This window comes from Oncorhynchus masou, chromosome 29, assembly GCF_036934945.1.
Source record: "Oncorhynchus masou masou isolate Uvic2021 chromosome 29, UVic_Omas_1.1, whole genome shotgun sequence".
NCBI classification, from domain to species: Eukaryota; Metazoa; Chordata; class Actinopteri; order Salmoniformes; family Salmonidae; genus Oncorhynchus; species Oncorhynchus masou.
In genome coordinates this window covers 82557309-82571718 of record NC_088240.1, presented here as the reverse complement: position 1 = coordinate 82571718, position 14410 = coordinate 82557309, and the positions used below count along the sequence as shown (strand labels likewise).

At 41.7% G+C, this 14410-nt stretch overlaps 1 protein-coding gene and 2 non-coding genes across 3 annotated transcripts in view; 1 reads left to right on the top strand and 2 right to left on the bottom strand.

Annotated features, from left to right (window-relative positions):
* Positions 1-570: 570 nt before the first annotated feature.
* On the bottom strand, positions 571-643 carry trnat-ugu (transfer RNA threonine (anticodon UGU)). Its single transcript has one exon. It is a non-coding gene; the product is annotated as a tRNA-Thr (tRNA).
* Positions 644-2159: 1516 nt separating this feature from the next.
* On the bottom strand, positions 2160-2232 carry trnat-ugu (transfer RNA threonine (anticodon UGU)). Its single transcript has one exon. It is a non-coding gene; the product is annotated as a tRNA-Thr (tRNA).
* Positions 2233-4942: 2710 nt separating this feature from the next.
* Positions 4943-14410, top strand: part of LOC135520771 (protein FAM171A1-like) — a 58409-nt gene continuing 48941 nt past the window's right edge. The window contains exon 1 of the mRNA XM_064946550.1: positions 4943-5241. Coding sequence (XP_064802622.1) covers positions 5130-5241 — 112 coding nt within the window. The 5' untranslated portion in view covers positions 4943-5129. The remainder of the gene's footprint in view (positions 5242-14410) is intronic.

The following is a 14410-nucleotide window of genomic DNA, read 5'->3' as shown; positions in this document are numbered from 1 at the left end:
TATTTTCCCTTAACCCTACCACCCCTCCCCTAATTGGAGTAAATTAATGGACAATACTTAGGCTTCTACTTCTATATTATACATACTATAAACATATTACGGACACAGTATATTTGACATTAGTCATATATTTTTTTACATTTTGAGTCCCACCCTTCAGCTATCATGATGTGGGGCCCAGGACAGAATCGGCAATCGGCAAACGTGGAATCGTATCCTCAGGTTGTTTGGCAATGTCGCTTACAGTAGTAGTACAGCAGAGAATTGTTTTTGCAGGGTGATACTCTCAGTTTAATGTCACATTTAGAACGTTCTGCTGTATAGAGCTCCCACCCTGTGCTGCACTGTGTAAAGTTTCAAATTAACTGTGTGAAGTTTCAAACGTGGAATCGTATCCTCAGGTTGTTTGGCAATGTCGCTTACAGTAGTAGTACAGCAGAGAACTGTTTTTGCAGGGTGATAATCTCAGTTTGTTTTCACATTTAGAACTTTCTGATGTCTTGAGCTCCCACCCTGTGCAGCACTGTGTAAAGTTTCAAATTAATGTCACAGAGGGTAGAGTCAAAACCAAGGCCCCAGTGAGAATTGAACTCACGACCCCTGGTTTACAAGACCAGTGCTCTAACCACTGAGCTATGGAGCCATACAACTGTATGGTAAGAATAGGAAGACTATAAAGAACACACCTACCAGAGGGTAAAAAAAGAGACACACCTAAGTAACCAAACATGCAGGTTACCCAGTCTGGCTCCAACAGTAAAAGCAGAATCATTGTCATCATTTGTTATACATTTAATGACAAACTCTCCCAGGTCAATGTGACCCTTAGGCAGGTCTGGTCTAGTGGTCCACATTCTTCAGAATTCTCCTTTAATAGTCTCCTCTCCTCATTTCCATGTCTCCTCTCCTTCATGACCATTTATTTGTTATTTTTAGGGGTAGATCAGCTGTAATACTGCAGATAGAGTGTGGTTTTTTTCAATGTAGTTGTCTGCATCATTTCCAATCCCCCATACCTTTTTTTTTTTACAAACATTCTATTGTATTATTTTCCCTTAACCCTACCACCCCTCCCCTAATTGGAGTAAATTAATGGACAACAATACTTAGGCTTCTACTTCTATATTATACATACTATAAACATATTACGGACACAGTATATTTGACATTAGTCATATATTTGTTTACATTTTGAGTCCCACCCTTCAGCTACCCTCAACCCCTCCCACCCATCTCTGAAAACCATCCTGTTTACTTTTTGTTAGCTGCACGTGAGACATAACTCCACAAGTGGTCTTTGTGATATCATTCAACAATTGTTATACAATTTGTAAAAAATAAAATAAAAATCCCAAATAACGTTTAAAAAAAACAGCCAATTAGTATATTTGACTTTAGGCATAATATTTGTTGAAATAGGCCGATTTCTTCATTCTTTTCTGGTAGATTAAACTGAAATTGCAACCAGTGTTCTATGGCTTGTTTAGAAACAGTGATATTCTGGAGATGATTACATTTTCAAATATCCGAAAGTGAGAGGTTGCAATATCAATAAAGGGGAAAAGTCTATTCTTGTTTATGGGGTGAGTCATTGTAACTAATCTGCTGGAAAACCCGTTTGGATTTAAATACAACTTTTATCTTACAGTTAATATAAGGAAAAGGTCTAGTTAACGTTGTTATTCTTTCAACATGCATCGCTTGTTTACATGACCTCTGCTACTCCTGTCTCTCGTTTCAGCCCTTTTTTAATCATGATGTGGGGCCCAGGACAGAATCGGCAATCGGCAAACGTGGAATCGTATCCTCAGGTTGTTTGGCAATGTCGCTTACAGTAGTAGTACAGCAGAGAATTGTTTTTGCAGGGTGATACTCTCAGTTTAATGTCACATTTAGAACGTTCTGCTGTATAGAGCTCCCACCCTGTGCTGCACTGTGTAAAGTTTCAAATTAACTGTGTGAAGTTTCAAACGTGGAATCGTATCCTCAGGTTGTTTGGCAATGTCGCTTACAGCAGTAGTACAGCAGAGAACTGTTTTTGCAGGGTGATACTCTCAGTTTGTTTTCACATTTAGAACTTTCTGATGTCTTGAGCTCCCACCCTGTGCAGCACTGTGTAAAGTTTCAAATTAATGTCACAGAGGGTAGAGTCAAAATCAAGGCCCCAGTGAGAATTGAACTCACGACCCCTGGTTTACAAGACCAGTGCTCTAACCACTGAGCTATGGAGCCATACAACTTTATGGAAGGAATAGGAACACTATAAAGAACACACCTACCAGAGAGTAAAAAAAGAGACACACCTAAGTAACCAAACATGCAGGTTACCCAGTCTGGCTCCAACAGTAAAAGCAGAATCATTGTCATCATTTGTTATACATTTAATGACAAACTCTCCCAGGTCAATGTGACCCTTAGGCAGGTCTGGTCTAGTGGTCCACATTCTTCAGAATTCTCCTTTAATAGTCTCCTCTCCTCATTTCCATGTCTCCTCTCCTTCATGACCATTTATTTGTTATTTTTAGGGGTAGATCAGCTGTAATACTGCAGATAGAGTGTGGTTTTTTTCAATGTAGTTGTCTGCATCATTTCCAATCCCCCATACCTTTTTTTTTTACAAACATTCTATTGTATTATTTTCCCTTAACCCTACCACCCCTCCCCTAATTGGAGTAAATTAATGGACAACAATACTTAGGCTTCTACTTCTATATTATACATACTATAAACATATTACGGACACAGTATATTTGACATTAGTCATATATTTTTTTACATTTTGAGTCATACCCTTCAGCTACCATCAACCCCTCCCACCCATCTCTGAAAACCATCCTGTTTACTTTTTGTTAGCTGCACGTGAGACATAACTCCACAAGTGGTCTTTGTGATATCATTCAACAATTGTTATACAATTTGTAAAAAATAAAATAAAAATCCCAAATAACGTTTAAAAAAAACAACCAATTAGTATATTTGACTTTAGGCATAATATTTGTTGAAATAGGCCGATTTCTTCATTATTTTCTGGTAGATTAAACTGAAATTGTAACCAGTGTTCTATGGCTAGTTTAAAAACAGTGATGTTCTGGAGATGATTACATTTTCAAATATCCGAAAGTGATTTCTAGCTTATAGATTTCTAGCTTATACATACTTTAAACATATTACGGAAACAGTATATTTTACATTAGTCATATATTTGTATTTCTTTTACGTCCCACCCTTCAGCTACCCTCAACCCCTCCCACCAATCTCTGAAAACCATCAATCTTTATAATGGTACACTTACCATAGTTCAATTGTATTCCAGAGAGGTTAGAGAAATGATCTAGATTGTCTATGAGGCTGTGCAGCGATCCAAATGGTGGTTTTAAAAGAAAGCATGAGTCCTCAGCGTACAATGACACCTTTGTTTTTAAGCCCCGGATTTCTATCCCCTTGATTTTATTGTTGGATCTGATTTTAATAGCAAACATTTCATTGGCCATTATAAATAGATATGTCGATAGTGGACAACCTTGTTTCACTCCTCTTGACAGTAATACCCTCTTCCGACAATATCCGGTGAAATGTGTGGTTCCCACTGTGAATCATGGACCAATAAGGAGGGTGATGGAGTGCTGCATCAGATGAGCTGGACTCTTCAATTCCCCACCCTCAGTCCAATTGAGATGATTTGGGATGAGTTGTACCACAGAGTGAAGGAAAGGCAGACAACAAGTGCTCAGCATATGTGGGAACCCATTCAAGAGTGTTGTAAAAGCCTTCCAGGTGAAGCTTGTTGAGAGAATGCCAAGAGTGTGCAAAGCTGTTATCAAATTAAAGGGTGGCTACTTTTAAGAATCTCAAATATAACATATATGTTGTTTTGTTTAAGACTTTTTTGGTTACTACATGATTCCATATGTGTTATTTCATAGTTGTCTTCACTTTTATTCTACATTGTAGAAATTAGTAAAAACAAAGAAAAACCCTTGAATGAGTAGGTGTGTCCAAACATTTAACATTACATTTAAGTCATTTAGCAGACGCTCTTATCCAGAGCGACTTACAAATTGGTGAATTCACCTTCTGACATCCAGTGGAACACCAACTTTGACTGGTACTGTATTACTAATGTTTTTAATGTAGTTAATGTCATTGTGTGAAGAAAAAGGCAATTTTACACACTGCGGACACTAGTGTTGAGTGATTAACCGAAATGTTTGTTATTTTTCATTTTTTTTAAACTAATTGATGTCAAGTAGATTAAATTATTTTAATTCCATTACGTTCTGTTTTTTTTTCCTGAGCTCAATGCACATGTTGTGCAGTTTCCTTAGAGCTAAGTTAAATCAAGCCAGATCAGCATAGGCAGCAGCTTTATAAGTGATGAGATGATGACTTGGAATGAGATAATAGTCATCAAATAAAACAAATGTAATATACATAACAACTTAAATATTTTATTTAAATAATGTCAATAAATTATGGCTAATAAGCATTAATGGGCAGTCACTATCATCATGGGACTTGTATTCATTGTTTTATTCTATGTTATTACAACATTCAACCCATATGATGCATAATGCATTTCATGTTTAAACCGAACCGACTTCAAAAAGCAGTAATTGCTCAGTGCTCGTGGACAGTGTAGTTTTTAGTAGTAAGTAGGAATTACATCTCTGGTTAAATGGCGTATTTCATCAGTATTGTTTCAGATCAAAAATGTTTGGGCGAGTTATTATGGTTAATTAAAAACAAATACAGACTATCTTCATAAAGCAGTCAACTCTTCAACACGTGTTGATTTGCGGTGGTCAGACAACCACTTCAGTGAGTCGCCTGGAGATGGCGGTCAAACCCCACAAATGATTCTGCTAGGCGCCTGGTGTCGTAATAGTTAACGTGGGGCCGCCCTGGCTTCAGTGACTTTATTTTTTAAGAAAAAAAAGAACCGACGGAGCAGCAGGAGGGGTGGGATGCAGAACTGAACAGGACATACTGAAGGAGAAAATAGAGGGAACGCTAATGCGACAAAATATGGAGTCTTGCCCGATGTACATGTGTGTGTTTTACAATACATTGATGTAGCCTGCCAATATTTTATATTTATTTGAACTATTTTTGTGTGTGTGACATCTGCAATGATGAGGGTCGGTGTTTTGAGCAGGACCGCAGCGATTGTGCTCTGTATTTTGGGATGCAATGTGTGGAAAGCGGTAACCAAAACCCTGCAAGATGACAACGCTCTAAAAGGTAGGTAGCTGATACAAATGGTTCACTTTATTCAAATTACTTGTGAGATGTTATGCCCAATATGTTCGTCTTGCTAGCTAGCTACTTGTATAGCTAGCGATAACTTGGCGTTGATGGCTTATGTGCTAACTTCAGATAGTTATCTAGCTACGTTAGTTAGCTTTTCAATTGGCTAGTTATATACCGTTAATTTGGCTGTCCTTTTCAGCCACAAAACTGTATACATACGTTATCTCTCTGTGGTTGTTCATGTTTAATTTAGCCAAGGTATTATATCATTTGAATGGTTTGAAGTGCTTTTGTGTCTCACAACGTGTCCTCAACTGAAACAAAAACACCTCACCATCTTACCTAGATAGCTAGACCTAACTGATATTGCATGTTGTTGGCAAGCGGCTAGCTAACGTTATCTAGTTAGCTAATGTAACGTTAGCTAACGTTAGTTGATGCTAAGTTCTTCTGCAGCCTCTCAATTGTAATGGATAATTTTGGTGCAAGCCTTAGCTAAAACATGTTTTACTTGTCCTTATTCAGATGAGGTGGAAACGTTAATTGAGCATGTTTTTTTTAATGCAATGTATCATTGTGTAATGGATTGTTTTCAGACCAGCAGTATTCCACGAGAGAGATAACGTTCATGCATTTTGTGTATGAACTTGACCACGTATGCAAGATATTCCCCCAGACACGATTATAAGCTAGATGCTGCAGATGTGAGTGGGAGGAGGAATCTCACACACCACCATCTCTCATAAATAAGTGAAAGGCAGTATATGACAGGTGGCTTTTGCTTCACTGCCTCTTCCTTCACAGCCTCCTGCTGAGATGGAGCTGAATTGGGGGCAGTGCTGGAAATGGTTTAGGCTGGGCCCAACGACCCTATTTGTATCATTCTGTGGTTTTATTCATCGTTACAGACATGAGTGAAATGGCAACACACTGTAAAGTGTAGTTAGAATCATTGCAGATGTATTTCATTCAGACACTCCAAAGCGTTCTCTTTTTTTAAAGAGAAGAGTGCTTCCAAGACTAGCCGTATCTGTTTCTCTCATGTACTCACTCACTTATTCTCACACACACTACTTTGCTTGGAGAACTGTGCGGCTCTGTGTTTTGCTGCTTCAATTTTCATTCTAATTTTGTTTGTTAATCATATTGCTGTGACTGAGTGTGTGCGCGTAGTTGTGTGAGACCCTAACCAAACAGTAATTTATGAGACTTGTGTGTGTCCCTGTCTGTGTAACTAAATATTAAGTGTCCCCAACTATCACGCAATGTCAACACATGACATAGGTGCCTATTAAGTTCCTTAGAGAAAATGATTGATGCCTTCTGAGCATCTCAACTCAGTATTTTGATTGACCCCCCCCTCTCTCTCCTCTCTCTTTCTGTCTCTCTGTCTCTCTCTCTCTCTCTAAAAAAAACCTTCAGACTCTCCCTGGGGCTCTTGTTGATACTGAGGGCTACGTCTCCTCTCCTCACACATAGTTAGCAACATGGATGCAGACACACATAATTATAGATCCAACTCTCATTACTGCAACCCATAATACACTACAGCTGGGAACAGACTCACTGCAGCCAGGGCTAAAGGACAGGGTGCCAGGAAAACCAAATCATGTTGAAGTGTGTGTGTGTTTGTTTGTGTGTGTGCCTATGCATATGACACACTGTACCGTGTCTGTTCTATACCGTTAAATTGTTTTTATTTCTGTCACAAAATAGATAATATAGCCTAGCTATCATTGTAACAGTAGCTATATTATTTGGAAATTCTGTACATATTTCATTGTTTTTTAATTAAAAAAAAATTAAGGGGTGGATCAGCTTAATATTGGAAAGATTGTTGCTTCCATCAATGTAATTGTCTGCATCATTTTTCAATCCCCCATATATTTTTTGTGAAAATATATACAGTGGGGAGAACAAGTATTTGATACACTGCCAAATTTGCAGGTTTTCCTACTTACAAAGCATGTAGAGGTCTAATTTTTTTATCATAGGTACACTTCAATTGTGAGAGACGGAATCTAAAACAAAATTCCAGAAAATCACATTGTATGATTTTTAAGTAATTAATTAGAATTTTATTGCATGACATAAGTATTTGATACATCAGAAAAGCAGAACTTAATATTTGGTACAGAAACCTTTGTTTGCAATTACAGAGATCATACGTTTCCTGTAGTTCTTGACCAGGTTTGCATACACTGCAGCAGGGATTTTGGCCCACTCCTCAGACCTTGTCCAGATCCTTCAGGTTTTGGGGCTGTCGCTGGGCAATACGGACTTTCAGCTCCCTCCAAAGATTTTCTATTGGGTTCAGGTCTGGAGACTGGCTGGGCAACTCCAGGACCTTGAGATGCTTCTTACGGAGCCACTCCTTAGTTGCCCTGGCTGTGTGTTTCGGGTTGTTGTCATGCTGGAAGACCCAGCCACGACCCATCTTCAATGCTCTTACTGAGGGAAGGAGGTTGTTGGCCAAGATCTCACGATACATGGTCCCATCCATCCTCCCCTCAATACGGTGCAGTCGTCCTGTCCCCTTTGCAGAGAAGCATCCCCAAAGAATGATATTTCCACCTCCATGCTTCACGGTTGGGATGGTGTTCTTGGGGTTGTGCTCATCCTTCTTCTTCCTCCAAACACGGCGAGTGGAGTTTAGACCAAAAAGCTCTATTTCTGTCTCATCAGACCACATGACGTTCTCCCATTCCTCCTCTGGATCATCCAGATGGTCATTGGCAAACTTCAGACGGGCCTGGACATGCGCTGGCTTGAGCAGGGGGACCTTGCGTGCGCTGCAGGATTTTAATCCATGACGGTGTAGTGTTTTACTAATGGTTTTCTTTGAGACTGTGGTCCCAGCTCTCTTCAGGTCATTGACCAGGTCCTGCCGTGTAGTTCTGGGCTGATCCCTCACCTTCCTCATGATCATTGATGCCCCACGAGGTGAGATCTTGCATGGAGCCCCAGACCGAGGGTGATTGACTGTCAACTTGAAGTTCTTCCATTTTCTAAAAATTGCGCCAACAGTTGTTGCCTTCTCACCAAGCTGCTTGTCTATTGTCCTGTAGCCCATCCCAGCCTTGTGCAGGTCTACAATTTTATCCCTGATGTCCTTACACAGCTCTCTGGTCTTGGCCATTGTGGAGAGGTTGGAGTCTGTTTTATTGAGTGTGTGGACAGGTGTCTTTTATAAAGGTAATGAGTTCAAACAGGTGCAGTTAATACAGGTAATGAGTGGAGAACAGGAGGGCTTATTAAAGGACTGCGAGAGCCGGTATATTAACTGGTTGATAGGTGATCAAATACACTGCTCAAAAAAAATAAAGGGAACACTAAAATAACACATCCTAGATCTGAATGAATGAAATATTCTTATGAAATACTTTTTTCTTTACATAGTTGAATGTGCTGACAACAAAATCACACACAAATTATCAATGGAAATCAAATTTATCAATCCATGGAGGTCTGGATTTGGAGTCACACTCAAAATTAAAGTGGAAAACCACACTACAGGCTGATCCAACTTTGATGTAATGTCCTTAAAACAAGTCAAAATGAGGCTCAGTAGTGTGTATGGCCTCCACATGCCTTCATGACCTCCCTACAACGCCTGGGCATGCTCCTGATGAGGTGGAGGATGGTCTCCTGAGGGATCTCCTCCCAGACCTGGACTAAAGCATCCGCCAACTCCTGGACAGTCTGGTGCAACGTGGCATTGGTGGATTGAGCGAGACATGATGTCCCAGATGTGCTCAATTGGATTCAGGTCTGGGGAACGGGCGGGACAGTCCATAAGATCAATGCCTTCCTCTTGCAGGAACTGCTGACACACTCCAGCCACATGAGGTCGAGCATTGACTTGCATTAGGAGGAACCCAGGGACAACCGCACCAGCATATGGTCTCACAAGGGGTCTGAGGATCTCATCTCGGTACCTAATGGCAGTCAGGCTACCTCTGGCGAGCACATGGAGGGCTGTGCGGCCCCCCAAAGAAATGCCACCCCACACCATGACTGACCCACCGCCAAACCGGTCATGCTGGAGGATGTTACAGGCAGCAGAACGTTCTCCACAGTGTCTCCAGACTCTGTCACGTCTGTCACATGTGCTCAGTGTGAACCTGCTTTCATCTGTGAAGAGCACAGGGCGCCAGTGGCGAATTTGCCAATCTTGGTGTTCTCTGGCAAATACCAAACGTCCTGCACAGTGTTGGGCTGTAAGCACAACCCCCATCTGTGGACGTTGGGCCCTCATACCACCCTCATGGAGTCTGTTTCTGACCGTTTGAGCAGACACATGCACATTTGTGGCCTGCTGGAGGTAATTTTGCAGGGCTCTGGCAGTGCTCCTCCTGCTCCTCCTTGCACAAAGGCGGAGGTAGTGGTCCCGCTGCTGGGTTGTTGCCATTCTACGGCCTCCTCCACGTCTCCTGATGTACTGGCCTGTCTCCTGGTAGCGCCTTCATGCTCTGGACACTACGCTGACAGACACAGCAAACCTTCTTGCCACAACTCGCATTGATGAGCTGCACTACCTGAGCCACCTGTGTGGGTTGTAGACTCCGTCTTATGCTACCACTAGAGTGAAAGCACCGCCAGCATTCAAAAGTGACCAAAACATCAGCCAGGAAGCATAGGAACTGAGAAGTGGTCTGTGGTCACCACCCGCAGAACCAGTCCTTTATTGGGGGTGTCTTGCTAATTACCTATAATTTCCACCTGTTGTCTATATACATACATACATACACACACACACACATTGGAGGTCGACTGATTCTGATTTTTCAATGCCGATACCGATTATTGGAGGACCAAAAAAAGTCGATACCGATTAATCAGCCGATTTAATAAAAAATAATATATATATGTGTGTGTATATATATATATGTGTGTATATATATATATATGTGTGTATATATATATATATGTGTGTGTATATATATATATATATATATATATATATATATATATATATATATATATATATATATATATATATATGTATATGTATATGTATATATATATATATATATATATATGTATATGTGTATATATATGTATGTGTGTGTGTGTAATAATATATATTTATTTGTAGTAATGACAATTACAACAATACTGAATGAACACTTATTTTAACTTAATATAATACATCAATAAAATAAATTTAGCCTCATAAATAATGAAACATGTTCAATTTGGTTTAAATAATCCAAAAACAAAGTGTTGGAGTAGAAAGTAAAAGTGCATTATGTGCCATGTAAAAAAGCTAATGTTTAAGTTCCTTGCTCAGAACATGAGAACATAAGCTGGTGGTACCTTTTTACACGAGTCTTCAATATTCCTAGGTAAGATGTTTTAGGTTGTAGTTATTATAGGACTATTTTCCTCTATACCATTTGTATTTCATATACTTTGAATATTGGATGTTCTTATAGGCACTTTAGTATTGCCAGTGTTATAGTATAGCTTCCGTCCCTCTCCTCGCCCATACCTGGACTCGAACCAGGAACACATCGACAACAGCCACCCTTGAAGCATCGTTACCCATCGCTCCACAAAAGCTGAGGCCCTTGCAGAGCAACTACTTCAAGGTCTCAGAGCTAATGACGTCACCGATTGAACCGCTATTAGCGTGCACCCCGCTGACTAGCTAGCCATTTCACATCGCCATTTCACTAAAGTGCTGTTTGAATGAATGCTTACGAGCTTGTTGCTGCATACCATCGTTCAGTCAGACCGATATATCAAATCATAGACATAATTATAACATAATAACACACAGAAATACGAGCCTTTGGTCATTAATATGGTCGAATCCGGAAACTATCATTTTGAAAACCAAAAGTTTATTCTTTCAGTGAAATAAGGAACCGTTCGTTATGCCGTTAGATAAAGTACGGAAGTCTAAATATTGTTGTTACATTGCACAACCTTCAATGTTATGTCATAAGTATTTACAATTCTGGAAAATTAATTACGGTCTTTGTTAGGAATAAATGTTCTTCACACAGTTAGCAACGAGCCATGCGGACTGCTGCATATACCCTGACTGCTTGAAGTGACACAATTTCCCTAGTTAAATGAAATTTATGTTAGCAGGCAATATTAACTAAATATGCAGGTTTTAAAAAAGTATTACTGCAAGGTGTTGCAGTCTGTGACAAAAAAAATAAAAAATGTTTTTTTTTTTGTCACAGACTGTGCAACACCTTGCAGTAATACTTTTTTCTCAGTGAGTGAGGTGGATATATCATTTTAAAACAAAATGATCGTTTCATTTTCTAGAGACAAACATTCTAGTGATAAGTTTCAGACAAAAATGTCTGTCATTTTAACAAGTCATGATTAGATGGGTGAAAAACACCAATCTCTTTCAGAAGTTCTTTAAACAAAAATAAATTTACCAACATTTCTGAAAATGGATAAATAGTGTTTTGGAATAAAACGCTTCAAATATACCTTGAAGTCAGTATTTTTTCTGCAGTTCGTCCACTACGTCCGAGTTTCTCCACCCTAACCCAAATTGGGTCTCCATGCCCCAGAGAGACAGAACAACACCAGCACCGCTCATTCTCAAACAAGACCTCTTCAAAAACAAAGTAGTCTATCATGCTCGGTCCCCACGTCTTTATACACACAACCAGGAAAGCGATGAAGGAAATGGAGAGTGTACGATAAATAGACCTAATAAGAGCAGAAAGGGAGAGAGATGGGGAATCCCCCAAATATTAATGAGATGACTCAAAGGATTTATTTTCGTAGAACACAGAACACTGTAGTTTCCTAGTGTGCCAAGGAGGAGTTTGAAAGGTTGTGATGGTACCAAAGAAAGCCTCCATCTCTCCTCTCCTGCAGAGTTGAGGGGATTATTCCCTATATACTGTAATCTCTGCCTACTCATTTACTGTCCTGGAATATTGATCAGGATATTTAAAGAGAGAACTTGGTAGGTTATGTTAAAGATGTTGTGGTGGATTATCCCTATCCTATTACATTTTTGTGTGTTTGCGTTGAGCGGGAAGAGAAAAATCACCAGCAGGGGTTGAACCGGTACACACACCAGGAGTTAACAGTATCTAGGACCAGATCTGACAGTTTAATAACCACTAACCATGGATACCATAAGCACAACCAGTTGACCTTTGATAGCAGTAGCCATCCATCAGAGCCGCTAGTAGCCACAGACAGAGGATGCTACTGTCCTCCTGCCATTATTATGGCTCAGTGATGATGTCCAACTCCCTCTACCTCACAGCAGGGTCTGATCAATAACCTCTACACACACTCACACAAACACAATGATACACACTGGCTCTACCTCTCACACCCATACTGTCTGTCTCACACACGCCCTGCTGCTCTGGCTGCTGTTGCTTGGGCTAATTGGTGGTAGATCTCAGCATCAGGTCAGGAAAAACTCTCTTTGATGCCTTTATCCTCCATATGGCACACAGACCGACAGACCGACCGAGAGCCAGTAACTGAGAGAACGACTGGTTTAACAGGGCTGCTGAGACACAACATTTCTCTTCCTACATGCGTGTGTGTTTTTGCGATGCACTTTTTTCAGAGGGCTGTAGCCTGTTTAAGGATGTCACCAGAGATTTATTGGATCAGAATGGGGAGGTGTGTGTGTGCGCGCGCCCCAGTCTCCCAGGGGAGCTCTTCAGAGTGAGCACAGCTGGTACCCCTAAAGAAGGACGGTACACTGGGACAGGAAGTGATGCACCATTTAAATACCTCCCTCTCCCAGACCCACTACAGTGAAACTTAAAATGTTTGTTGCAACTAGTTAGGTAAGTGATATATTCGGGCGACCCAGATAGATAATCTGTAATGGTCCGTCTCCTGTAGTCTGTATCTGTCTGACCCTCTGTGTGTCTGTTACCTGAATAATCATCCAGCCTGGGGTTGGGAGTGGAGGGTGAGCATGGTCGGGGGACGGGGTAAGTGTGGGTGTGTCTACCAGAATAATCATCCAACCTGGGGAGTTGCGAGTGGAGGGAGTGCATGGTCGGGGGACGGGGTAAGTGTGGGTGTGTCTATGTAAGGCTAAAGGATGTGTATGTACGGTAGGGGGGAGGGGCACACCCTTTAGCCTTAATTAAGGGCCAATGATCAGACACCACTCCCCTTATCACAAAGTGTCTGCCACGAGGACATGTAGATGAGAGACGGTGTGTGTGTGTTTGAGAGACAGGGTTTGTGAGAGGGTGTGTGTGTTTGAGAGACAGGGTTTGTGAGAGGGTGTGTGTGTGTGTTTGAGAGACAGGGTTTGTGAGAGGGTGTGTGTGTGTGTGTGTGTTTGAGAGACAGGGTTTGTGAGAGGGAAGGTGTGTGTGTGTGTTTGAGAGACAGGGTCTGTGAGAGGGTGTGTGTGATTGTGAGACAGGGTTTGTGAGAGGGTGTGTGTGATTGTGAGACAGGGTTTGTGAGAGGTGTGTGTGTGTGTGTGTGTGTGTGTGTGTGTGTGAGACGGGGTTTGTGAGAGGGAGGGGGGTGTGAGACAGGGTTTGGGGGAGGGGGTGTGAGACAGGGTTTGTGAGAGGGGAGGGGGGTGAGACAGGGTTTGGGGGAGGGGGGTGAGACAGGGTTTGTGAGAGGGGAGGGGGTGAGACAGGGTTTGTGAGAGGGAGAGGGGGTGAGACAGGGTTTGTGAGAGGGAGAGGGGGGTGAGACAGGGTTTGTGAGAGGGAGAGGGGGGTGAGACAGGGTTTGTGAGAGGGAGAGGGGGGTGAGACAGGGTTTGTGAGAGGGAGAGGGGGTGAGACAGGGTTTGTGAGAGGGGGAGGGGGGTGAGACAGGGTTTGTGAGAGGGGGAGGGGGGTGAGACAGGGTTTGTGAGAGGGGGAGGGGGGTGAGACAGGGTTTGTGAGAGGGGGAGGGGGTGAGACAGGGTTTGTGAGAGGGGGAGGGGGGTGAGACAGGGTTTGTGAGAGGGGGAGGGGGGGGGTGAGACAGGGTTTGTGAGAGGGGGGGGTGTGGACAGGGTTTGTGAGAGGGTGTGTGTGTGTGAGGGTGTGCTTGCGTGGGTGCGTGTGCGCGTATACGACACAGGAGTAAGTAGATAGTGTAATAGCAGAGAGATGAGGAAGGTGTGTGTTTTGAGTTGATGAAATGAATTGCTCCTCTTGCTGTCGGTGACTGTACAAGACTG